Source organism: Sorex fumeus, unplaced genomic scaffold (assembly GCF_029834395.1).
Source record: "Sorex fumeus unplaced genomic scaffold, SorFum_2.1 ptg000030l, whole genome shotgun sequence".
Classification (NCBI taxonomy): domain Eukaryota; kingdom Metazoa; phylum Chordata; class Mammalia; order Eulipotyphla; family Soricidae; genus Sorex; species Sorex fumeus.
The window spans coordinates 19,968,286-19,994,504 of NW_026606087.1; the positions used below are offsets into that span (position 1 = coordinate 19,968,286).

Sequence of the window (26,219 nt, forward strand, 5' to 3'; positions counted from 1 at the left end):
TCCCAAGTTGAATTTATTTAATGCCTTGTATTTTATTTTATTGTCTATTTATTTTTTGTTTGTTTTGGGGCCTCACCCATCCAGGCTTCTTCCTGGCTCTGCACTCGGTCACTCCTGGCAGGGCTCTGGGGACCATATGTGGTGCTGAATACTGAACCTGGGTCAGCTGTGAAGGCAGATGCCAAATGCCCTATCTACTGTACTCTGGCCCAGCTTCGTTTCAAGATGGAAATGTGAATTTTGAATCCTATAAATTTTGCAGGTGAAAAATCTGAAATCCTCAGAGGTGGAATTACTTGCAGGGCCAGAGGTTCGGTCCATCTCTCCTGGCCCTTTAGGATTTAGGGCAGTTGAACAAATCTCAACTCAGCTTCTGCAACTGTGGTTTCTGCTGGTGGGTTTGACTTGATCATCTCCTGGGTCTGTGCTTGGCCACTTGTTCTTTAAACTTCCCTCTGTTTTCTTACACATTAGCCCTATGGCTTTAGGATTTTAGGTTAGAAATTAAAACAGGGGAAGGCTGCATTTTATAACTTATTTTTACAGGCCAAAGGAACACTCAGACTCCGCCCCGGCCCTCCTGTGTGGCCTGAATGAGAGTGAAACTTCAGAATGTTCCTTTGTAGTGTAAGTGATCTCTCTTCCTGTTTTGCGCCTCACCACGACTCTTTTTTGAATACTCCATTTGAAAAGTTTTGGTTCTTTTTTTCTCATTACGGAGGCCAACACCCAGGGGTGCTCAGGGTTTTACTCCTGGCTCTGTACTCAGGAATTACTTTTGGAGGTACTTGGGGGACCATGTGGGGTGTCAGAGATCCAGCCCTGGCGGCAGTGTGTAAGGCAAGTGCCCTACCCTCTGTAATCTATATCAGCAGCCAAGTGTTGGTTCTTATTTAAATTTCTGAAGCAGTTGCCATTTAGTAATTTTGAATTTTCTTAATGGCAAAGGGTTTCTTTTGGGAGAGAGATAGTACAGTGACTAGGGCATTCATTTTCCTTTTACATGGCTGACCTGGGTTTGATCTCTGGCCTCCCACATGGTCTTCCAAGCAGATTCCGGAGTGCAGAGCCAGAAGTCAGCCCCATCCGTCGCTGGGTGTGGCCCCAAAACAAACAAACAAAAATTTTTTTTCTTCTGCGTAATATTTGGCTCCGATTATTAATAGACCTCATTTACTGGTAATATTACTAGGCATTGAAAACTTTAAGGCATTGAAAAGTTTAAGGCATTGAAAAGTTTAAGTATGTTTTTTGGTTGAAAATTGAGCATCAGATTCCAGCACTTAAGAGTATGCTTATTGTTCCATTGAAATATCTGGTATTTAGGATGTACTAATAGATGCAGTCAGACTTTTTTGAAAAATAATGAGGAAATCCAGGAAGCTGAAACGGACATCTACTTTTGGCTTTTGTTAGTAGACTCCTGGGTAAGAAAAAGGGAAGATACAGAAGTAAAAGCGGGAGTCAGACTTTTTGGTCCATTTTTTTTTCCCCTATGAAATCCTTGATGATCTTTAACATGACTTTTTTACTTTTTGTGACTGTGAATTTAGCTATTGAACTATAACTGTAATCATGTGTTCATTTTAGTTATATTAAAACGAATTCTTCCTGCAGAAGTGGTGAAAACTGAGTTAGGTTTTTATTCAAAAGATACTTATAAAATATCTTCAATGAACTGTGTTAGAAGTGAGATTAGAAACTGTATCTTGTCCTCCAAGACCATTCAGGTCTTCAAGAGGATATGAATTATTTCACGTCACAATTCCAGTCTTTTTATGTGTGTGTATGAGAGAAAGTGAGTGAGCTAGCACAGGAAAACTAAACTTAAAAAAAATGCAGTATGAGGTTCCAGAGCACACCACTGAACCGGGTTTGATCCCTGTCATCCCATATGGTCCCCCAAGCACCCGCCATAAGTGATTCCTCAGTGTAGGGCCAGTAGTAAAGCAGTGAGCAATGCCAGGTGTGGCCCCAAAAGCAAAACCAATAAAAATATGAGAATATGTATGAGAAAACTGTTTCTTGCCTTCGTCTGCTTTAGTGAGTAGATTATTGACATTGAGAAAATTATGCTGCTTTCCTCAATATAAACGTTAACATCCAGGTATGTCTGAAAAAAAATGAAGACTTACTAAATATTTTTGTTATGTTTTGTTTTGGGGCCACACCCTGGGCTATTCAGGGCTTACTTTTGACTCTGCTTTCAGGGATCACTCCTGGCAGACTTGAACCATATGGGGTGCTGGGATTGAACCCCGATAAGACAAGCACCCCACCCGCCGTATTCTTGCTCCATCCCCCGAGATTTTTATTCTGAAAAGATCACAAGCAACTTCCAAACAAGCAAGTTGGGAAGGCGGACGATGGGGTACCAGCTAAGAAAATTGAACTTTCCCCCTTCTCCTCTCTTTGTGTTGCTGTTGAGACGGCTTGGGTCATACACGTAGTTGTGGTGCCTGCACACTTTTTTGGTTGCAGTGCTGGCTGAGGTTTGAGCGCTTCTGTTGCCATCATTATACACTCATTGGTGAGGTTCTCCCATGGGTCACACAGTGGGGAAGCTTGCATGCTTCAGTAGTGTTGCTGGAAAATTGACACACAATTCACTTACAGTGTTGTCATGCACTTGGTTGTGGTGCACTGGGGAATCACACACTCTTGCTGAGGTTCTCGAACTCCCAAACAGTAGTGTCCAGTGCCTCCGGGATCTCCCTCAGTTTATGGGGTGAGCCTGTGGCTCTTTACTTAACAAGGCATCGAGATATCCCTAGGGGCGCTCTGGAGTATTTGATGTGTTTGCAGGGCTGGGGATCAAACCCAGATCTCAAGCATGTAAGACAAATGCCTTATTGCTGAGACACAACGTCATCCCCCGAACCCTCCGATATTTTATTTTATTTTATTTTTGTTTTTGCTTTTGCTTTTGCTTTTGGCTCTGTGTTCAGGGATCACTCCTGGTTGGCTTGGGGGACCATATGGGGTGCAGAGCAAGCACCCTACCTGCTGTACTATCTCTGCCCGGCAAACAATTTTTTTTAGAACTGTTTTCTAGAAATAACTGGGGACAGCTTGAGGGTTGATGTAAGTGACTAGATATAGATATAGAGAGTAGATATAAATGGTAGATATAAATGGCAAAGTCTGTGAACAACCCATATAAGCAAAAGGCTACAATTTACCATGGAGGATGCTGTTGGCAGCCATTGCACACCCAGGTCCACAAGGACCCAGCTCTTAACACACCTGCCGCATTTACAAGTCTGTGCCTGTCATTGTACTGTAAACAAGTGTGAGAGGATGTCAGGACTGCTGAGAAGAAAATTGACCAGGAGACTGCTGATCAGATTTCCAAATAAGAGAAGGAGGCCTAGGCCATGAGCCTGAGGTACTCTTTTTCTTCTTTTTTCTCTCGCCACAAACATTTATTGAATATTGGTACGGTTGCACAACAGCCACTTGGAATATAAAGACCGCTTTGATCCATAAAGCGGTCCATATACAGTTACTGAGGACCCAGAAAAGCAAAGGATTGTGATAAGATATTAGTTGTTGTATGAACTGTAACTTAAAATGTTACCATATGCGTAAGTGTACTTTCTGTCTTGTGTGGCACAGGGAAATAATCTAGTCAGGTCTGTGGTAGATATATTAGTTCATCTGTTGTATACCTTATTGAGTGCCTACTTTGTGCCAGGTCTGTGCTACATGCTGGATATAAAGAGGAATGAAACTTGGTATCTATATTTAGGGACAGTTCCTCTTTTGTGGGGAGATGGGTATATATAGTCAATAAAACTTGATGATGGTAAGTGCTGCAGTGACGTTTGCACAAGTATTGATCTGGCATAAAAGGGGAAAGTGGTCATCTCTCTTTAGGGCGGTGAATGGGGCAAGAGATCAGGAAGGAGGTCTTTAAAGTATATATTCCAGGCACGGATGAATAGTACTGGGGTTAAGGAGCCTTCCTCGCATGCTGCTGACCTCAGTTCCATCTCTAGTTCTGCATATAGTCCCCCAAGCACTGCCAGGAGTGATCCCTGAGCACAGCCGGTGTGACCCAAACACCTTCCCTCAAATGTAGAAGTTCTGGAGCTGAAGAATCATTTGGGTTTGTCTACTTAACTGTGGTTGTTTCTTTTCTTTTTTTGAGGGTGGGAGTGGGAGAAAAGGAAGGAAGGGAGGGAGGGAGAGAGAAAAGGAGGGTGGGAGGGATGGAGGGAGGGAGGAAGGGAGGGAGGGTACTTAGGAGACTGTGCAGGGTGGAACACACTCAGCCTGCTGATCTGTCTCCCTGGCCCTGCAGGTTTTTCTTTCAGTACAACTGTGTTATTATCACTTGTTGCCTTACTTTCCTCTAGCAAGATTGGTTTTGTTTGCTTTTTACATACCAGTATGCAAGTGTCCTTTTAAAAGTTATTTGTGAACGGGCCTGGGAATTAGCTCAATGGGCTGAGCATGTGCTTTTCATGCGGGCAGCCTGGGTTTGATCTGGGAGCCCTGCCTGGGACACTGCCAGGTAAAGCCCACAATATCTAAAGCTGGTCCACCCCAGCCAGGCCAGGGGTGGCCCTGAAACCAATCCAGATCAGACCAAGATATACACCACTGCTCTGGTTCAGAATTCAGGGGATGGAATTACCGCCATTACACTGTTTTCTTCTTGCATCTAAAAGATAGTTTTCTAGGAGGGGTTGATGGCTCAAAGGGACTGTCATGTGCTCTGCATGCAGGAGGGCCGGGACAGAGCACTGCCAGGACAGAGCACCGGTGTATAGTTCCCAAACCAGAAGAAGCTGCAAAAATACCTAAAATGCAGTTTTCCAATTTCATTCATTCATTCATTTTTTCCCCCACTTTTGTCTTTTCTATTTCTTTTAAAATTTTTTTTGCTTTTTGGCTCACACCCGATGATGCTCAGGGGTTACTCGTGGCTCTGCATTCAGAAATCACTCCTGGCAGTGCTTGAGGGACCATATGGGATGCTGGGAATTTAACCCAGGTAAGCCATGTGGAAGGCAGTGGCCTACCTGCTGTACTGTCCCTCCGGCCCCCAGGGCTGCTTTCTTTTTGCAAATTAATTTTTTTGATTGAACGAAATACACTGTTACAAAGTTGTTCATGATTGGGTTTCAGTCATACAATGTTCCAACACCCGTCCCTTCACCAGTGTCCATTTCCCACCGCCAGTGTCCCCAGCTGCCATCCCCTCTCCCCAGCCTGCCTCTGTGGCAGATAATTTTCTTCTCTCTCTCTCTCTTGTGATCATTTCCAACTACATTGTCATAGTGGTTCCTTCTCTGGATCCTAGCTGCCCCTGCGGTTCCCTCCTTTGGCAAGCTGACGACCAAGGACCAGTCCTCTTCCCAAGGACACTTTTTATGTGGAGTTTGCATTTCTCTTCATATCTATAGGGATACTCAGATTTCCTCGTACATTCCAGAGATGTACATGTGAGGCTCATTGGTATGTCTAAGTGTTCCCAGTATGAGTGAGTGAGGGTGTGTGTGTGTGTGTGTGTGTGTGTGTGTGTGTGTGTGTGCGCGTGCGCACGCTTTGATCCAGTGGTCATGTCCAGTCTTTGTTCCAGCCTTGTGCCCTGAGTTGCTTGAATAGGCTCTGGTCTCTGGAGACGAGGAACTGGTATAAGCAGGTAGGAAAATTAGTGAGTAAATGCAAATTATTATCTAATATTAGACGTGTCTGGGTCTTTAGAATCTGGGTAGTGTGTTAGTGGCCAGAAATACGTTGTGAGAACTGAACTTTGGTTTCGATCAATTAGTCTTTCCCAAAGTTGGTGATACCGCCCCACAGTGGGGTAATGGAACCATATACTGCGGTGGGGGAGCAGTAGTGGCCTTGGGTGCAATTTGGAGTGCACTTTGGGTTTGTTTAAAAAAGGTAGATTTTTAGGGGCTGGAGTGATAGTAAAGCCAGCAGGCCTTGCATGCAGCCAAGTAGGGTTTGATCCCCGGCATCCCATATGGTCCCACAAAGCAGAGCCAGGAGTAATTCCTGAGTGCAGAGCCAGGAGTAACCCCTGAGCATTGCCAGGTGTGATCCAAAAAGACAAAAAAAAAAGGGTAGATTTTAGGGGACGCTGAATAATTGTCCCCCCTCCATCCCACCCCCATTCCCGACTTAGTGGAAACTGCTACTAAAACAGTCTCAGGGCAAAGGGCAAGAGTAATTCTCTTTTTGAAAAGGAGGTGGTAGGCCAAATAAGACTGATGAAATTGCTTCTGTTTCACGTCCTTTTGCTTAAACCCAGTTTCCAGGAACCTCAAGAAGAGGTCACGTGACACCTTACCATAACAGTGAGCTATGGTATATACCAGCACGGTGTTCCAAGCAACTTTGTAGCTGTTTCGTTTTATCTTCCTTACAACTCCATGACTGGGCACTATTTAGGAATAAATAGTGTTAAGTCTCCGTTTTATAGAAGGGGTATCTGATATTTTTAGAGAGGTCAGAAATGTATTCCCGGGTCAAATAGAGGAGCCAAGACTCAAACCTAACTCCACTAAGCTCATAGCACAACATCAAAACATTGTTCTGATAATTGGAACACGCAGCTCCTAACTGGTTTTTTTTTTTTTTTCCTTTTAGGTCATACCCGGCGATGCACAGGGGTTATTCCTGGCTCATGCACTCAGGAATTACCCCGGCGGTGCTCGGGGGACGACCATATGGGATGCTGGGAATCGAACCCGGGTCTGCTGTGTGCAAGGCAAACACCCTACACGCTGTGCTATCGCTCCAGCCCCTAACTGGGTTTTGAGCTGCAGTATTCCCTTTTATCTTTCACGTTGATTTGGTTGAACTCTGTCTATATGGAAATTTGTTGTTTTGGGGCCACACCTGGCAATGCTCAAGCGGTTACTCCTGGCTCTGCATTCTGGAATTAACTCCTGGCAGTGCAGGGCGCACTATATCAGACAACGGGAATGAAACTCTGGTCAGCTGCAGGCAAGGCAAGCTCCCTCCCTGCTCTACCGTCCCTGCAGGTCCACGTGGAAGTGTCTTAGACAGCTTGCCCCAGTGTTCATCTAGTCCCTAGTCTCTTAAACGGGGTCTTGACTCCCACTATGGCATTGAGTAAATGAATGTGGGGATCCTGAAGGTTTGGCAACAGTAAAAGTTTTCGGAATGCCCAAAACGAATTCAAAACCAGGCCCATGATGAATCTGAGGTGCTTCTGGCAGTGCTTGCTGGAATTGTGTTTCTCTGGTGAAAAGGGGTTCTGAGTTTGAAGAGCCTAAGGAACCTCAATTCTAGTGCTCAGGCTGTTGCACCGAACTTATTTTTCACGCTAGTGTTGCCTTCGTCTGTTGTAGTAAATCTTTATGTGTGTAGAGGAGAATGTTGGTACCTGCCTAAGAGAACGAAGTCAGTTTTTCATAGCATAACAATAGTTTATGATTGTGGAGATAGGGGTATGGGGCATCTGAAAAGTGAAGATGCCTCGAGGGTTTGAAACAGGGTATCTGGGAATAGATAGAGTATGTGCCTATACACACAATCAAGGAATTCAGGTCTAGGTTCAAATCTTGATTTTACTGCTTTTTTTGTTTTGTTTTGTTTTGGTTCGGTCCCCAAGTTCTCTGTGTGTGGGGTCACTTCTGGTGATGCCTGGAGGACATGCGATGCTGGGACTGAACTCAGGTCTCCTGCATGCAGAGTATGACCTCCAGCTCACTGACCTCTCTGGTTCTGATTTTGATGTTTACTGAGAGCGTAAGCAAACATGGTTGAATACTTCAGTTTTCATTCTTTGAAAAATGAGTAAAATGACTAGGATTAGTGCTTACTAAACTTAAAATGTACATATCATGTCTTGGAGGCTCTTGTTAACCCACACATTTTTATTAAATCTGTGGTTGTAATTATTTTGTGTTTTCAACAAGTTCCTTGTGATACTGAGGAGCAAAGGTGGGGCTGCCCTGGAGCACTTTCTGGTCTCCTAGTTCTATTTATTAAATGTTTTTCCCTTGGAGGTCTGTTATACTCTTGTGATTTTATCACCTCTATTTGGGTACATGGGTTCTAAATGTGTTTCCCTCCACTTTAAATTAGAAATGCTTAAATCAGTTCCCTATCATACACTGATAACCACATCCCTCTCCTGACGTCCTATTCCTGGTATACTTTGTAATTTTCAGAGAACTTTCATATCCATTATGTGATTCTTAGAATAACCCTCAATGTAGGCATGCAGGAAATAGCTCCATTTTAGGGTGAGGAAGCAGGCATACTAGAAGGTGTGGCATCACCCTGGAGTTCAGGCTTATTCTATTTTTTCTGTTAATATGCATTAGAACACTGTTATTTGCAAAGTCGCTCATTACGCAGTTGTTTCAAGCATTTAGTCTTCCAACAACACCTTCCCTTCACCAATATCCACAGTACCCCTCCCAGTGCCAGGCTACCCCCTTTGACACATGACGTATTTACTTTATATTGCTTATTCCACCCACAAAACTTTAAGAATTGGCAAATAGATGATCAGAAAATCAATCAATGAGAGCCAATTAGTGATTACTGTATGATCCTGACCTATGTAAATACGAAAATTAAAACCATTTAATACAGCATAATAAAATGCCAATTCTCATTTACATGCATACGTTTTCAACTCTGGAATCTAACGTATATTACGTTAAATTTTATTTTACACTTGGATCCTGTTATGGTAATAATCATGTTTCAGCCGTCATTAATAACACTTTTTAAGCAATTCTGTGTTAATATATTTTTGAGTTTACATGGAATAAGTAAGGCCTACATATGTAAATTTTCCCCTTAACACTTGATATAAACGCTGTGGTTTACAAAGTTGTTCATGATGATTTGTTACAGGCATTCAGTATTCCAACATCAATCCCATCACCTTTACACTTTCCTCCTACCATTGTCTCCAATTTTCCCCGCCATCCTTTAGGCCTGCCCCTAGAGCAGGCCCTCAGTAACTTATTTTACATTGCTTGTTAACAATAATTTGCTAACAGGATGTTTGAAAATGTTTCCTTAGAAGAAAGTTAATGAAAATTATTGCATCTCACCATGGAGCCATTAAGTCCTTGTGTAAGAGATTACTAAGATGTTGTTATAGGTTGCACTTTCTGTTAGTTTATTATGTTTTGTTAATTAAGATCGGTTGCCTTGATCCAGCCCATCAAGTCTGCTGGAGGGGAAAGGGTGTTGCCCCATTCGCCCTCTCCTCTCTGGAAAGAAAGATGGCGGCCACATGGGAGCCTTGTGGACAGCAGGTATGAGCCGGGAGTGTGGGGGCGACTAAAACCTCATGGGAAGGGGGGCGTTCCGGTCCGTCCTTCACGCCCTACCGAGGTCACCAGTTGCCCCCCACGAACGGCTCTCCAGCACGGCCACAGCCCCAGAAGCACAAGGGCTTAATGCAGAACCCAGCAGCTTGGAGCAGAAAAGTGAAAGGACTATGCGTTAATCCAGGCAATCATTTCTGCCCAGAGGGGAAAGGGTGTTGCTCCCTTCCGCCCTCCTCCCTCTGGAAAGAAAGATGGCGGCCACATGGGGGCCTTGTGGACAGCAGATATGAGCCGGGGGTGTGGGGGCGACTAAAACCTCATGGGAAGGGGGGCGTTCTGGTCCGTCCTTCACGCCCTACCGAGGTCACCAGTTGCCCCCCACGAGCGGCTCTCCAGCACAGCCACGGCCCCAGAAGCACAAGGACTTAATGCAGAACCCAGCAGCTTGGAGCAGAAAAGTGAACGGACTCTGCATTGATCCAGGCCATCAAGTCTGCCGGAGGGGAAAGGGTGTTGCCCCATTCGCCCTCTCCTCTCTGGAAAGAAAGATGGCGGCCACATGGGAGCCTTGTGGACAGCAGGTATGAGCCGGGAGTGTGGGGGCGACTAAAACCTCATGGGAAGGGGGGCGTTTCGGTCCGCCCTTCACGCCCTACCGAGGCCACCAGTTGCCCCCACGAGCGGCTCTCCAGCACGGCCACAGCCCCAGAAGCACAATGATCTAATGCAGAACCCAGCAGCTTGGAGCAGAAAAGTGAAAGGACTATGCGTTGATCCAGGCAATCATTTCTGCCCAGAGGGGAAAGGGTGTTGCTCCCTTCCGCCCTCCTCCCTCTGGAAAGAAAGATGGCGGCCACATGGGAGCCTTGTGGACAGCAGGTATGAGCCGGGGGTGTCGGGGCGACTAAAACCTCATGGGAAGGGGGGCGTTCTGGTCCGTCCTTCACGCCCTACCGAGGTCACCAGTTGCCCCCCGCGAGCGGCTCTCCAGCACGGCCACGGCCCCAGAAGCACAAGGACTTAATGCAGAACCCAGCAGCTTGGAGCAGAAAAGTGAACGGACTCTGCATTGATCCAGGCCATCAAGTCTGCCGGAGGGGAAAGGGTGTTGCCCCATTCGCCCTCTCCTCTTTGGAAAGAAAGATGGCGGCCACATGGGAGCCTTGTGGACAGCAGGTATGAGCCGGGAGTGTGGGGGCGACTAAAACCTCATGGGAAGGGGGGCGCTTCGGTCCGCCCTTCACGCCCTACCGAGGCCACCGGTTGCCCCCCGCGAGCGGCTCTCCAGCACGGCCAGGACTCCAGAACACAGAAACCAATTTCTTAACTATCTGACTTTCAGTAGAAATACTTCCAAGGTCAATAGGTAAAAGAGCAGAAATCCAAAACCAACATTTAATTCTTGAACCCAGCCGTAGAAAGCAAATCACTTCACAATGCTTTTTCAGCATGTCTGATTTGGGGGGGGGGGGGGTAAACTCTAAATAATAGTGGTGAATCTTTTATTGAAACAATGAATCTAATCAAAGCAGATAGAGTGTTAACTAGAATTCATCTGCTTCACAGGGACGGGGAGGGGTGGGGGGTGGGGTTTTATTGGGGCTCTTCATGGTAAAAAATAAGTATTGGTAAAGGGAAATGTGTTTGATATTTGCATGACTGAGACATAAACCTGAAAGCTTTGTAACCTTTCCCACAGTGATTCAATAAATAAATTAAAAAAAAAAAAAAAAAAAAAAAAAAAAAAAAAAAAAAAAAAAAAAAAAAAAAAAAAAAAGATCGGTTGCCTTCTACCTTAAGTCCCGTACATTCTGGTGTGCTACTATTGATTCATTAGTGTTGTAGATTTTGAGGTGTTGCACGTAGCCACATTTGCATGCTCTAGGAAGTATGGAATTGTTAATAGCTGGAGTTAAATTTTTAACTGGGTGGAGGCTTTGGGAGGTTGTGCATGACTGCTGGGGCTTCTGGAATTACAGGGATATAGGGGGAGGTAGTCTATCCCAACTCTGTGAAAACCTGGAGATTTCAGTCACAAAACCTGTATATCTGAATTTTTTAGCAGCTTAATTTTTGGATGAGACTTGTTCTGAGGCCATGGAGTCCAGCTGGGGGCATGACCACGATTGTGGAGTGTGGGAGAAATTGGCTGCCAGGATTTTGGGTGGGTACTAGGCTGACCTAGTCTGGTCCCCATCTGGTCTGCCCTGGACAACTCAGCCATGTGCAGTTGTCTGTCTCTTTCAAGATTTATTTATGAGTCTCTGAATCATGGCCAGTAAATGGGCTTACATGGCACCAGAGATGGTTTATGGGTGTGACTCCTTATTGATTCTAGTTTCATACAACTTATGGCTTTGTGTGTGTGTGTGGGGGGGGGGGGTGGCATATTTAGCAGTGCTCAGAGCATACTCATGGCTCTGTGCTTTGGCCCCCTGGCAGGACTCAGGGGACCAAATGTGGTGCCAAGGATCAAACCTGGCTTGACTGATGCAAGTCAAGCACCCTACCCGCCGAACTATCTTTCCAGCTCTCATACTGCTTCTGGACTAGGACAGATCAGATATCGAGCATCCTAATTTAATTTAAAAAGATATATGCTTCATTTTGTTTTATTTAACTTTGTTGACTAGGGGGCCTACACCTTTCAGTGCCCAGGAGCTGTTCTGTTTCTGTGCTCAGCAATGATTCCCGTCAGTCATATATGGTTCCAGGGATCAAATCATGGTTGGAAAACAAGGGCCTTAACCCTGGTACCATCTCTTTGGCTCCTAATTTAGTTTTGTAGAGACCTGGGTCATTGGTAGAGCACTTGCCTTATAAGCATGAGATTCTGGGTTTGATACTGGTATTGTGTGGTGAAAAAGAAAGATGATTTATATGTTTAACAATTTGGGACATATTGTTAGAGGATACAGTGAAGAATCTCTGCGCCACTTTTGGACCCTGTTTTGCCTGCCATGGACCAACAGGTGTTAGTAATTCTGTATTTTACAAATAGAGCCAATAGTGTATCTTATGGGCTGGAGCGATAGCACAACGGTAGGGCATTTGCCTTGCAAGTGGCCAACATGGCCGACCCGAGTTCGATTCCTCCGCCCCTCTCGGAGAGCCTGGCAAGCTACCGAGAGTATCTCGCCCGCACGGCAGAGCCTGGCAAGCTCCCCGTGATGTATTCGATATGCCAAACACAGTAACAACAAAGTCTCAAATGGAGACTGGGCCCGCTCGAGCAAATTGATGAACAACGGGAGAACAGTGACAGTGTATCTTACAGTTTGTCCCATCTCTGTGTTAAAAGACTACCACATGCCTTATTTATTCATTTATTTATTTGGGCTATGTATTTTGAGGCCACACCTGGCATTGCTCAGAGTTTTCTCCTTGCTCTGCACTCAGAAGTCACTCTTAACTGTGCTCAGGGGACCATATGGGATGCTGCGGAGTGAAACTGGGTTGACTGAGTGCAAGGCAAGTTGTTTACTCTCTGTACTGTTTCTCCGGTAGCCTGTTACCTACTTTATTTTTCATTGTCACATAGCTATTCACTAGAGGGAATTCCCTAGGTCAGATGGACATTTAAGGTACTTGCAGTTCTTTAAAAAAATTTTTTTTTTAAATTGAATATTTGTGAGACCATTAAAAGGCTGCTCAGATGCTGAGGATCTAATTGGGATCTGCTGCATGCAAGGCAAGTGCCTTAATCCCTTTACTATTTCTCTAGCCTTCTAGGATTGATTTTGAGCTTGCATGAGAGTAGAGTTGATGACAGAATAAAAGCTTTAGTTCAAAGGTCTTGTAATTTGTTCTCTACTCGGGAGCTATAAAGTATTTCACGAGAGATAAGATTTGGTGGATTGTTTATTTTAATCTTGGATTGACTGTTGACGCAGTCTATTACAGTGATAGTAGCAGTGTAGAGTGCTTTTTTGGGGCGGGGTAGGGGGAGCACCTCTGATGGTGCTCAGGGCCTACTTTCTGCTCTGTGCTTGGTGGTTGTTCCCAGCAGTGCTTGAGGGACCATGCAATGCAGGGGGTTGCCGGATGCAAGTGCCTGAACCCCCTTGGTGTCTCCTGACTCCTCAAGCTCTAGTTTGAAAACTTTTTTTTTTTTCCTTTTTCCAATTCTTTCAGAAGGTTTCATTGAGTCTTGAGGGATCAAAAGATGGGGGAAAAAGGGTGATTGAGAGTTCTGTCATACAGAGAGGCTTTTGTATTGTTAAAAAAGACTGACCTTCATCACATTTGAGTGTGGCTTCAGGGAGCTGGGGATGGAGCACGCGCTTTACAGGCCAGGCCTCAGGCTGTCTCCCTGGCACTGCGTGGTCCCTTGAGCACTGAGCTGGAGTAGCCTTGCACACAACCTGGGTTGACCCCAAAACAAACAAAAAGAATTCTTTTTTTTTTTTTCCAGTGGACAGATCATTTGCATTGTGTATGGTTGGCCTGGTGTTGATTCCCAACACCCCTTATGGTCCCCTGAGTATTGCCAGGAGTGAACACTGAGCAAGAGCCAAGTAAGCCCTGAGCCCTAAGCACAGCTGGGTGTGGTCCCAGACAAAGCCAAAGAAAAAACAAATTATTTTTGTTTTGGGATCACTCCTGGCGTGGTTCTGGGGGATTGAACCAGTTAGCTGCATGCAAGGCAAGAGCCCTATGTGCTGTATTCATCTCCCCCAGCCCTAAAATAATTATTGTTTGTTTGTTTTGGGGTCACACCCAGGAATGCTCAGAGGTTAGTTACTCCTGGTGGTGCTTGATGGGGGACCATGTGGGATGCGGGGGATCAAACCTGGGTTGACTGTGTGCAAGACAAATGTCCTACCTGCTATAATATTGCTCTGACACCTTAAAGGAAGTTGTTTCAGTCAGTAATCGGGCATTGTTACCTTTCTGTGGATATGTGTAAAACTTCATTTTCTCCAAACTTTGCTTTTATAGCTCCTCAACAAATATGACAGACTTAAGTAGCAGTCGTAAGTAGCAATCAGTCAGGTTTACCTGAACAGCCTGGGCTTTAATTCTTCCGTTCCATTTCGCCTGGTCCCACGCTGAGAATAAGTACCTGACTTGAAAAATAAATGGAATGAGAATATGGAAGGGGGAAGGGTCCAGGACCAGTCTGACTACATTTCCAAGCTAAAAGTTATTTAAAAAATTTTCCCCATAGTGTCTATGATTATCTGGGGGATCAGAGAACTCTGGACACCAGTTACTGGATTTTGCAATAGCAAATGAGTTAAGAAGAAACTTGTATGGGCTGGCAGTGTGGTTCAAAGGAGTGGCAGGCCTGTGCCAGTAATGTGTGATGCCCCGAGTTTGATCCCTGTCATTTCATGCTCTCTTCCCCCCTCCAGCTCCCTCCCCTCAGCAATGCAGAGGTGGCCTGGGGAACCCCAACACTGAGCCCCTTAGAACTGTAGCTTGGCACGGAGCAGTGTAGCTTGGCAAGGAGCACTGAGCCATCAGGCTTACATTGCTGGGGGTGACCTAGGTTAAAAAATAAAATAGTTCCAATGTTTTGTTCTGGACCACTCCCAGCAGAGCTCTGAGGGCTTGCTCCTGACTGATTGGAATGTGGTGCTGGAGAATAAACTGGGCCAATTGCACGCAAGGCAAGTGCTGTCTCCCTGTACTGTCTCTCCAAACCCAATGGTAACAACTTTTAACAGAGGTTGAAAGTTAGTATGAAATCTGGGTGGTCCCCATGAATGATTAAATTTTGGGTCTTTTAAAAAAACACTTTTATTGCCTTTTAACATATGGAATAAAATTATTCCCTTGGAGGAAGGGAAGAAAACTTCATGAGGTTTAGCTGCTCAGAGGAAGTTTACACTGAATTCTAATCAGATAATTCCCTACTTCCCCTAGGCCCAATTGATAGGGCTACAATTTTGCCACGTGGCTGACTTCTCTCTAGAAATTTCCTCTCTAGAGGAAAAATTTACTTTCAAGTATTGGGGCCTGAATCATAGCACAGCAGGTGGGTTCCTACCCACCACCATGAGGTCCCCTTACCTTTGAGTATCAGTGGGTGCAATCTGGAGCTCCCTAACATCTTTGGTGTGGTCTAGATCCCTAGCACTGGTGGGTCAGAGCAGCATTGCTTCCTTGGACCCTTGCATGAAACTGCCAACCAGGTTGGCTGAGATCACTGGTGGGGCCCCAAGACTTGGCCACTGCTTCGATGACTCCTTCCCCCACAAAAAGGAATAGCATTTCGTGGCATATAGCTGTAGCATCCTGGCTGGACAAAGATGTTCAGGGCTTACTTCTGGCTCTGCACTCCGGGATCACTCCTGGCGGGCTTGGGAACCACAGGGGTGCTGGGAATTGAACTCAGGTTCGCAGTGTGTCAGGCAAGTGTCTTTCTCACTGAACTACTGCACCAGTCCACTGGCGGGGAGCAGGAGGGCTTTGGCCACATCTGTGGTGCTTAGATCTTATTTCTTGCTCTGTGCTCTGGGATCACTCCTAGTGCTCAAGGGCTCTCTGTGGTGCTGGGGGTTGAACCTTCATGAGCTGTGTCCAAGGCAAGTGCCCTCCGCTCTGAATTGTGGCCATTAATAGGCTTATATGGTGCCAGAGGCAGTTTGTGGGTATGGCCACCAGGATCCCAAGAAGACAGGGAAATGGGGGGATGTTTCCCATTCCCAGCTCTGCGAGAGCCTGAAAATTTTGGTCACAAAAGCTGGGTTTTTAGCAGATTCATTCTCATGAATGAGGCTTGTCCCGAGCCTCTGGAGATCGGACGTGAGCATGGTGGCAATTTGTGGGTTCTGGAGGTTTTTGGCTGCCGGGGCTCTATTGAGGCTGGGGCTGGGCTCACTGGCCCCTCTTCCAAGTTGCCCCAGAAATGAGGTTCAGCCTGGTATGGTGTCTGAAGGCATCTCTGCAGCTTGTGGCTCTCTTTTGATATTTAGTTGTGAGTCTTTCTCTTCCCCTTTAATAAAATTTCCTTACTTGACTTTTTTTGTTGTTTTTTGGGTCACACCGAGTGGTGCTCAGGACTTACTCCTGACTCTATGCTCAGGGGCCACTCCTGGCAGGAGATGAGATGGCATGCCAGGAATCAAACTCAGGTTGGTTGCGAGCCAGGCAAATGCCGTAGCCGCTGTACTATCACCCACTCTATTTCACTATTTGGCTCCTTCTGAAATTTTTGTTCCTGCGAAAACAGACAGTAAACTTGGGAAACCTGGGCAGAGATCATGACTGACTTCTCTTTTCTTGCAAAGAGCAGACTCCCAGGGCCGGAGCGATAGTATGCGTGGTTAAGGTGCTTCTCTTGCATACGGCCAGCCTGGGTTAGATCCCCAGCACCAGGGATCTCTCCTGGGAGGACCGTAGTGCTTCCCTGCAGATCTTCCATACAACCAACCAACCCCCCCTCAGTCACACATGAAGCTAAAGAGTCCATGAAAAAGATCAAGCACACGTTCAGGGTTGTAACACCCACTGGTGTGTGAAACACTGGGTTCATTACCCAGCTCCGCCCTCTACCCTGCCACCAATCACCATCACGACCATCCTGTTGTTCGTCGATCGCCTCGAGCAGGTCCCAGTAACGTCTCCTTTGTCCTAGCCCTGAGATTTTTTAAAAAGTGCCATATTCAAGGCTCTTTCAGGGTTAGGAGAATGAGACCCATCATTGTTACTGGTATTTGGCATATTGGGTACACCACGGGGAGTTTGCCAGACTCTGCCATGTGGGCAGGTTACATTCGGTAGCCTGCCAGTTTGTCCAAAGTAGGAATGAGATAATAAGATGTCATTCGCGGCCGCGCGGTTCCGGGAGCTGGGTTTTATAGTCTCTGGGTCTTGGCCGTTGATGGTATTATACGGCGCCAGGGGGCCAGTTGGTGGGTGTGACCCCTGCCTACTGGAATATGGAGGATCTGGGTGGAGGTTGCTCAGCCCCGATCCAAGCAGGCTTGGAGATGTCAGCCCCGGGACCCGCATGCCTTTGTTCCTCTGCCGGTACCTTCATGCGTGTGGAGAGTGGTCTCAGCATGGTAGTGGCTGGTTCTGGAGGTCTTCGACTGCCGGAGCCCTGGTCGGGGCGGGGAGGGAAACTCAACCCGCTCCCCTCCAAGGGGCCCCGGCAAGGACAGCCAGGCGCGTGGGTCCTGCCACCAAAAAAAAAAAAAAAAAATGGAGAGAAAAAGAGATAGAAAAAGATCATGCATGTTCCTAGCAACATGCATTTTGTTCATGAGAACACTTCAATCCTGATGACCACTCACTTTGAAGGAAATTCTGTTTAAACTTGAAAGTTTGAGAATATTCTTCTTTCCTAGTCTTCTTAATTGTTCCTTTATTACAAGACATAAGAAAGATGATATGGATGAGTGGTATAACCACATATCCAAAACACAGACTCAACAGCACTGAAAACATGAGATCTAAGCTACAGCCATTGGAACTCAGTAACGTGTCTGCCAAGGTGACCGTGGGTGCGGGGGCTTGCCGGGAATGGGGCACCGGGGTTGGGGTTGGGGAGGGACTATAGGAACACTGGTAGAGGGACGTTGACACCAGTGGTGGGACTGGTGTTGAACTAGTATATGTTTAAAATTCAACTCTCAATAACTTTGTAAATCAGTTATTTAAATTGTAATTTTTTAAAAAAAAAGAATACATAAAAGGCCCTATGTTTCTATCTCTATAATTTATTTTAGTCAACTTTATACGAATAGTAATGATCTTTTCTAATAACTCTCAAGGAAACACTTGGTGGAGGCTGTGCTGTCGGTATTTACTAATGCTTACCTTGTGCCATGGAGGGATTTCGTACATGTGGTCTGGTTTAAGACTCATAGCAACCCTATGAAGTTAGAACTACTCACTATCATTAATCTTCTCCTTATCCCAACATCTCTGAGTAACCAGACAGAAACAAAAATACTTAAGTCTCAAATGAAAAAGAAAGCAAGGTAGGGACAGGGCAGGAGTGATCGTACAGTGAGCAAGGATAGCGCAGCGGAGAGGGCCCTTGCATTGCACACAGTCAACCCAGGTTCGATCCCCAGCACCCAGGATGGTCCCCTGAGCTGCCAGGAGTGATCTCTGAGTCCCGAGCCAGGAAGAAGCCCTGAGCATCTCCGGGTATGGGCTCCTCAAAAAATGAAAAAGAGCTCTGCTGTTCTGTGTCTGTATCGATGATGGACTGCCCTCAGTAGAATGGCTTTGTAGAGGGAGCTGTATGCATATTTTGTTATCTGATTAATTAATATTTTGTTTGGGGGACCATGTAATGCTGGGGATTGAACCCGAGGCTACTGCATGTAAACCATATGGTCTAGCCTACTGAGTCATCCGCCTAGCCTCTGTAATACTGTTTTTTTATTTATTAGCTTTGGGCTCACACTTGGCTCTGCTCAGGGCTTATTTCTGACCCCGTGCTCATGGATCACTCCTGGTGGGCGTGGGGGTTCATATGGGGTGCTGGGGAATTGAGCCCAGGTTGGCCACGTGCAAGGCAAGCGCCTTACCCACTGTAATACTATTTTAAAACTAAGTGTTTGGCCATAATATCCATAAGTAGAGAGAGAGTAAGAGGGAAATTGTCTGCCATAAAGGCAGGAGGAGGGGTGGAACAGGAGGGTGGGGAGGGATACAGGGGACATTTGTGGTGGAAAACGTACAGTGGTGGAAGAATGGGTGTTCGATCATTGTGTGGCTGAAACTCAAACATGAAAGCTTTGTAAGTAGCAAAAAAAAAAGAAAAAAAAGAAATATCAAAAAGCACACACACAAAATAAAACTGAGTGGTTTTTATTTTTAAATCTCTAAAAGTTAACTGACACTGTCCACAAACAAACACTGTCCTCCTGTTGTTCATCGATTTGCTCGAGCGGGCCAAGTAACGTCTCCATTGTGAGACTTCTTGTTACTGTGTTTGGCATATTGAATACTCTTGGTAGCTTGCCAGGCTCTCTGAGAGGGGTGGAGGAATCGAACCTGGCTCGGCCGGGCTGGCTTGCGCAAGACAAACGCCCTACCACTGTGCTATCACTCCAGCCCCCCCTGCTAGAACCTCCAAACAACTGACACAGGGAACTATAAAAGAATGTATCTATTGTGAATAGTTTTAGCATTGCCACCTTTTCATAGTTTTGATATGAGATGATGTGGTTATCTCTTAAACTTGTTATTTTAAAAATGTCTTCTGTTGCTTCTTAAAGCTCCATAGAGGGGTTGGAGGGATAGCATAGCAGGCAGGGCATTTGCCTTGCACACGGCCGACCTGGGTTTGATCCCTGGCATCCTATATGGTCCCCTGAGCACGGCCAGGAGTAATTCCCGAGCGCAGAGCCAGGAGTAGTCTCTGTAACCCTGCATTGCCTGGGTTACAAAAAAACAACAAAATAAAAAAATAAATAAAATGAGAGCTCTGTATTTCCAACATTTGTGACTCCAAATAGTCCAGTATCCAAATTGGAGAAATTATTGGGAAGGAGGTTTGCTAAGGTAACTTTGACTGATTAGCTGTTGATCAAGTGAAAATTCAGTTTACACTTCAACAGTTGAGCTAATGACCAGAGTGATGAGCTATTAGTTCATGTTATCTTTATTGTTTGGTTTTGACCTCTTTTTCTGATTGTACAGATGATTTGGCATCTAGAGTGAACTAGTAACAGGAGAATATGTTGTTAATCGTTGTCTTCTCTCTTCCTCGCTTCCTCCCTCACTCCCAACTTGATTTTCAATTGATTACCAGACTACCAGCAGCTTCCTTCTGGAGGAAAATAATATATTGCTACTTAATTTATAGGGAGTACTAATATTATAGTCTTTAGGTATTCAGCAATCTAAAAACTTTTTTTCTTGCAAAAATGTGTTTTTATTTTATGCTTATAACAACCTAAAAATGGATAGGGTAGGTTATTGTATTTGAATTATTCTGTTTCACCAAGGGGATGCTGAGGCATACATAAAAGATAGGTTTAAGGGGGCTATAACAATAGCACAATGGATAGGGCAATTGCCTTGCACACGGCTGACCCAGGTTCGATTCCCAGCATCCCATATGGTCCCCCAGCACCAAAAGGAGTGATTCCTGAGTGCAGATCCAGGAGTAACCCCTGAGCATTTCTGGGTGCGACCCAAAAAGAAAAATAAAAAAGATGGGTTTAATATCACTGACTCAAAATATATTATCAAGACACCTGTGATAGTTCTCTTTTGAATGATAACTTTCTTTTTGCTCTGTTTTAGAGACGTCTGAGACATCTTCGGAACATCGCTGCCCGCAACATTGTTAATAGAAATGGCCACCAGCTGCTTGATACCTACTTCACACTTCACTTGTGTAATACTGAAAAAATATATAAAGGTAAGGGAATTTGGGCTTGCCACTTACAGATATCATTTTCATCTTTGTGTAATAAGTGTTTCCCAATGCCTTTTCTTTTTCTTTTTGGGTCACACCCGGTGATGCACAGGGGTTACTCCTGGCTCATGCACTCAGGAATTACTCCTGGCAGTGCTCAGGGGACCATATGGGATGCTGGGAATTGAACCTGGGTCAGCTGCGTTCAAGGCAAACGCCCTACCTGCTGTGCTATTGCTCCAGGCCCCCCTCTTGCTTTTTGGAAAGCCAAATTTTCATGTTGTCTAGCAATATTTTAAGAACCTTTATATCCAATAAAGGGTCATGGCTGTTGAGTAATCCTTTTAGACAACTGAGCCTTGCGTTGATAACCTTTATGTTCCTTTTTCTGTTTCGCTGGTGCCAGGTGCTGACAGTAGGTCTCACGCCTTCAGACATACACTTGACTGCCAGCCCCATCCCTTTGATTATTATATTAGCTACTGCGGTCTTGGTTCCACTTGGTTCCACTTGCCATCATTTGAAATACATGGTATATAATGTATCACTTTTCTTTGACATATAATTGAATTCCTTAATGTTATTGTAAAATTGGGACTTAATCAACTACCAGGAAATTAACAAAAGATGTGAAAGACTTACACAAAGAAAACTATAAAATGTTATTAAGCACTGCACTGTCCTCCCGTTATTCATTGATTTGCTCGAGCGGGCCTAGTAATGTCTCCATCATGAGACTTGTTATTGTGTTTGACATATCGAATACATCACGGGTAGCTTGCCAGGCTTTGCCGTGCAAGTGAAATACTCTTGGTAGCTTGCCCGGCTCTTCGAGAGGGGCAGAGGAATTGAACCTGGCTCGGCCGGGCTGGCTGCGTGCAAGGCAAATGCCCTACTGCTGTGCTATCGCTCTAGCCCTACAATGCTATTAAAATAAACAAAATAATACTTTGTTTACTTATTTATTAGTTTCGGGGCCACATTTGGCTCTTTTATCAGTGCTTATTCCTGACTCTACTCATGGACTCGAAGGATTAATATTATCAAAAATGACAGCATTTTACAGATTCAGTACGCTCCCTATAAAAATACCCATGACTTTTGTTTGTTTTTAGTTTATACCCAGTGATCCAGGGATTACTCTGGCTCTAAGCTCAGTAATTGCTCCTCACAGTGCTTGGGGGGCCATATAGGATTCTGGGGATTAAACTTGTGTCAGCTACATGTAAGGCAAGTGCCCTACACACTGTAATATCTCTCCATCCCATCCCATCCCATCCCATCCCATCCCATCCCATCCCATTTTTAAAAGACATAGATCAAATGCTATTGACATTTATATGGACTATTATTTCATATGAATATATTTTTCCATATAAATATATTTCCATATATTCCCTCCCAGTGACCAAAGCAGTCCTAGGAAAAGAAGATGGGAGGCTTCTCTTTCCCCAACTTCAAACTAAAGCTGTAGTAATCAAAACAGTGTGCTGGAGTGAGGACAGACTATCAGTCCTGAAATAGAATTGAGAATCCAAAGACAGATCCTCAGGTATATAGACACTTAATCTTTGATAAAGGAGCAAAATGTATGAAGTGGGGGGCTGGAGTGATAGCACAGCAGGTAGAGTGTTTGCCTTACACATGACCAACCCGGGTTCAATTCTCAGCATCTCATATCGTCCCCCAACCACCGCCAGGAGTAATTCCTGAGTGCAAAGCCAGGAGGAACCCCTGAGCATCGATGGGTGTGATCCAAAAAGCAAAAAAAAAAGTACGAAGTAGAGCAAGGAAAGTCTCTTCAACATAGGGTGTTCAACGTCTGTCAGTCATATGCAAAAAAGTGAATTCAGATCCCTTTCTAACACCCTGCACAAGTCAAATCAAATGGTTTTAAGACCTTGATATCAGATCTAAATCCACAGATCGTCTTGAGGAAAACATTGGTAGAATCTCTCATGGTATTGAACCTAGAGGTATCTTCAGTGATTCAGTGCCATTGGCTAAGCAAATGGAAACAAAGATAAAACAAATGGGTGCACAAAAAAGTGGCTTCTGTACAGTTAAGATAATAACCAGAAAAAAAATATACCTTACAGACCGGGAGAAAATGTTTGCCTGTCATTCAACCGATGAAGAGTTGATATTTAAGATATATAAAACATTGTTGGAGCTTTATCAGAAAAAAACAACCAACACTATAAAAAATTTGGATAAAGAGATAGAAAGAGATAATGCAGTGGATAGGATAACCCATGAGCATCACTGGGTGAAAATGAAAACAAAAAAACAAAAACTGGGGAAAGAGATAAAAAAAAAACTTCTTAAGTCACACAGGGCCAGAGAGATTACTAGGTGGGTAGAGAACTTGCCTTACATGTGGCTGACCCAGGTTTGATCTGCTTGCACCCTCATATAGTCCCCGGAGCCCTACTACGAGTGATATCTGAGCTCAGAGCCAGAAGTTGGCCCTGTGACTGCTGTGTATGCCCCCCCCCCCCCCAAAAAAGAAAAAGATAAAAAAAATCCCAGAAAGATGGTCAAAAGATGGGGCTAGAGCAATAGTATAGCGGGTAGGGTGTTTGCCTTGCACACGGCCAATCTGGGTTCGATCCCCAGTACTTTCTATGGTCCCCTGAGCCTGCCAGGAGTGTTCCCTGAGCACAGAGCCAGGAATAAGGCCTGAGTACTGCTGGTTGTTGCCCCCAAACCAACCCGCCCCCACTTCTCTCTCTCTCCTTCTCTCTCTCTCTCTCTCTCTCACTCTCTCTCTCTCTCTCTCTCTCTCTCACACACACACACACACACACACACACACACACACACACACACACACCATGGCCAAAAGGTAGCACTGTAGCACTGTTGCACTGTCCTCCCATTGTTCATCCATTTGCGCTAGCGGGCCCAGTACTGTCTCCATTGTGGGACGTGTTGTTACTGTGTTTGGCATATCGAATACGTCACGGGGAGCTTGCCAGGCTTTGCGGTGTGGGCAAGATACTCTGCATCACTTATCATCAGGGTAAGACAAAGCAAGCAACAGTGAGATATCATTTCACACCAGTGAGACTGACACACCTCATGAAATACAGAAATAACCAGTGTTTGCATGGATGCGGGGTAAAAGGAACCTTCATTCGCTGGTGTGGCAGGAATGTCAACTGGTCCAGCCTTTGTGGAAAACAATATGGACACTTCTCATATCTAGAAATGGAGATTCCATATGACCCTGAAATTCCACTTATTTTTGACATCTACCCCAAGGGCTCAAAAACGATTTAGAAAAGACAATTTGTACTCCTGTGTTCATTGTAGCACTTATTCATAATAGCTAAAATATGGAAACAGCCCAAGTGTCCAAGAGCAGATGGCTGAATATAAAGAAACTATGAAAAATATACAACTTGGCTACAAGAACAGATGAAATCACACAGTTTGCTGCTGCATAGGTGGATCTGGAAGAATATCGTATTGAGTGATGTTAGAAGGAGAAGGACAGACACAGAATGATCTCTCTTTTTCTCTCTTTTGTGAGATATAAAGAAACAGTAAGGGAATAATGAATGCTAAAAAAGGCAACAGAGATGAGAACTAAGTGTTCTTTAGAAGGAAGCTGACCACGGCGGGGGGGGGGGGGGGGATAGGGGACACTGGGACAGTGGTGGAGATCTGGTGGAAGGTGTGGTGTGGGAATGTGTTTTGTTTTTCTTTTGCACAGTGGTAGGGCATTTGCCTTGCGCACGGCCGAGCTGGGTTCACTTCCTCCGCCCCTCTCGGAGAGCCCGGCAAGCTACTGAGAGTATCTCGCCCGCACGGCAGAGCCTGGCAAGCTCCCCGTCACGTATTCAATATGCCAAACACAGTAACAACAAGTCTCACAATAGAGATGTTACTGGGCCTTCTCGAGCAAATCGATGAACAACGGGAGGACAGTGCTACTACTTGGTCACATCTGACCAGGGCTTACTCTTGACTCTGTGCTCAGGAATTACTCCTAGTAGTGCTTGGGGGACCCCACGGGGTGCCTGGGATAGAACACAGGTCTGGCGTGTGCAAGGCAAACACCCTACCCGCTGTGTTGTCGCTCTGATTATTGCTGGAATGTTTTATGCTTGAAATCCTAGCACTTTTGTAACCCACACGGTGCCTATAAAATAAAACTTAAAAAGAAATTGAGACTTAGTTTATATCCTTTTGTTTCTGTAATACCTAATATATATTGGATCATTTCTGGAAGAATGGTAATTTGTTTGAATTTAGTTTCATATATGATCCTGTGGATTCTTCCTATTAGTAGCAGTTCTAAGATTAGACTACATTAATTGCTTTTGTAGAGTTAACAGTTGAGCAAGATATGGAAACTTTATAGAGATAACCAGGGACCAGTTGTATGTAAACCTATCCAAAACTTAAAATATTCCGGCATGTTTATCACATTGCTCGTGATAAAACCTGTTAGTGAGCTGTAGACTGATTGTACCAGTCCGTGAAGGTGCTTATTCCCATAGACCAGATAGCAGTCAAAATATTTCATTTTTTTTTCTGACCATGTAGGAAAACATGTTAATCACCCAGTCTTTTTTTTTGGGGGGGGGTGTGGGAGGGGAGTACACCTGGTGATGCTCAGGGGTTACTCCTGGCTTTGCACTCAGGAATCACTCCTGCGGTATTTGGGGGACCATATGAGATGCCAGGGATTGAACCCGGGTCAGCCACGGCATGCAAGGTAGGGGACCCACTGTACTATCGGTTTGGCCCCTCACCCAGTCCTTGCGTCACCTAAAAAAAAGGACAGTGTAACCAATTAACAGCTAGTGGGATATGATGGAATTGAAGTGAGTCGTTTTCACTTAAAAATCTTCCGTACAGACTCAGCACCGAAAACCTGGGATCTAAGCTGTAGCCACCACGCTTTGTAAGGTGCCTGTTTAGGCGTCTGTGGGGAGAGGGGACAGGGGTTTGGGAGCTTTGGGGTAAGTGCACACTGGGGAGGGGAGTGGACACTGGTGGTGGGATTGCTATAGAAATATTACATGCCTAAAACTCAGCTCTTGATAACTTTGTAAGTTATGGCTCTCTAATAAAATAAATGGAAAAAATCTGCCTCAAATAATCCTCTTCCTCTCTTGCCACACAGAAGACTTACATTTAGCATAAGCAAGTCCAAAACAGAAGGAGCCTGGCTACCCAGTTAGTGACCAGCTGCCAAGAAAGTACTTGCTGGAGAACACTTTCACTGACAACAGGAGGGTGGTGGCCCCAGGCAGCACTCAGGAAGCCCCAGGCCCTTTGGCAGTTTTTATACAATAGGGCTGTCAGTTTAGTGCTCTGGTCCTCTGTGGCCAGGAGTTACTTGGACACCATAAGCAGTACTTGGGGCTCTGAGGGCCACACTGGCAGATGCCTGGAGCCTCCAGGACCGTGCCTGGGTATCAAGGCCTGTGCCCTAGCCTCACGCTTCACTCTCTCCAGCCTCGGCTGATAGTTTCTCAAGAGACTAGTGTGGGACTGGTCACTCCCCCCCCCCCCCACCTTCCCCCCCGCCGTGCCAGGTATTTAAACCAAGATCTCCCACTTGCAAGGCAAGTCTCTGCTGC

General features: G+C 45.2%; 1 protein-coding gene across 2 annotated transcripts in view; it reads left to right on the forward strand.

The window, feature by feature from the left end:
* The window catches only part of UVRAG (UV radiation resistance associated), a 311,864-nt gene that overhangs the window by 10,364 nt on the left and 275,281 nt on the right, over positions 1-26,219 (forward strand). Inside the window, exon 2 of one of the 2 annotated variants that reach the window (XM_056116060.1) lies at positions 20,505-20,622. In XM_056116060.1, the coding sequence (XP_055972035.1) occupies positions 20,505-20,622 (118 nt within the window). The remainder of the gene's footprint in view (positions 1-20,504; positions 20,623-26,219) is intronic. The other variant, XM_056116061.1, reaches the window with a different exon arrangement.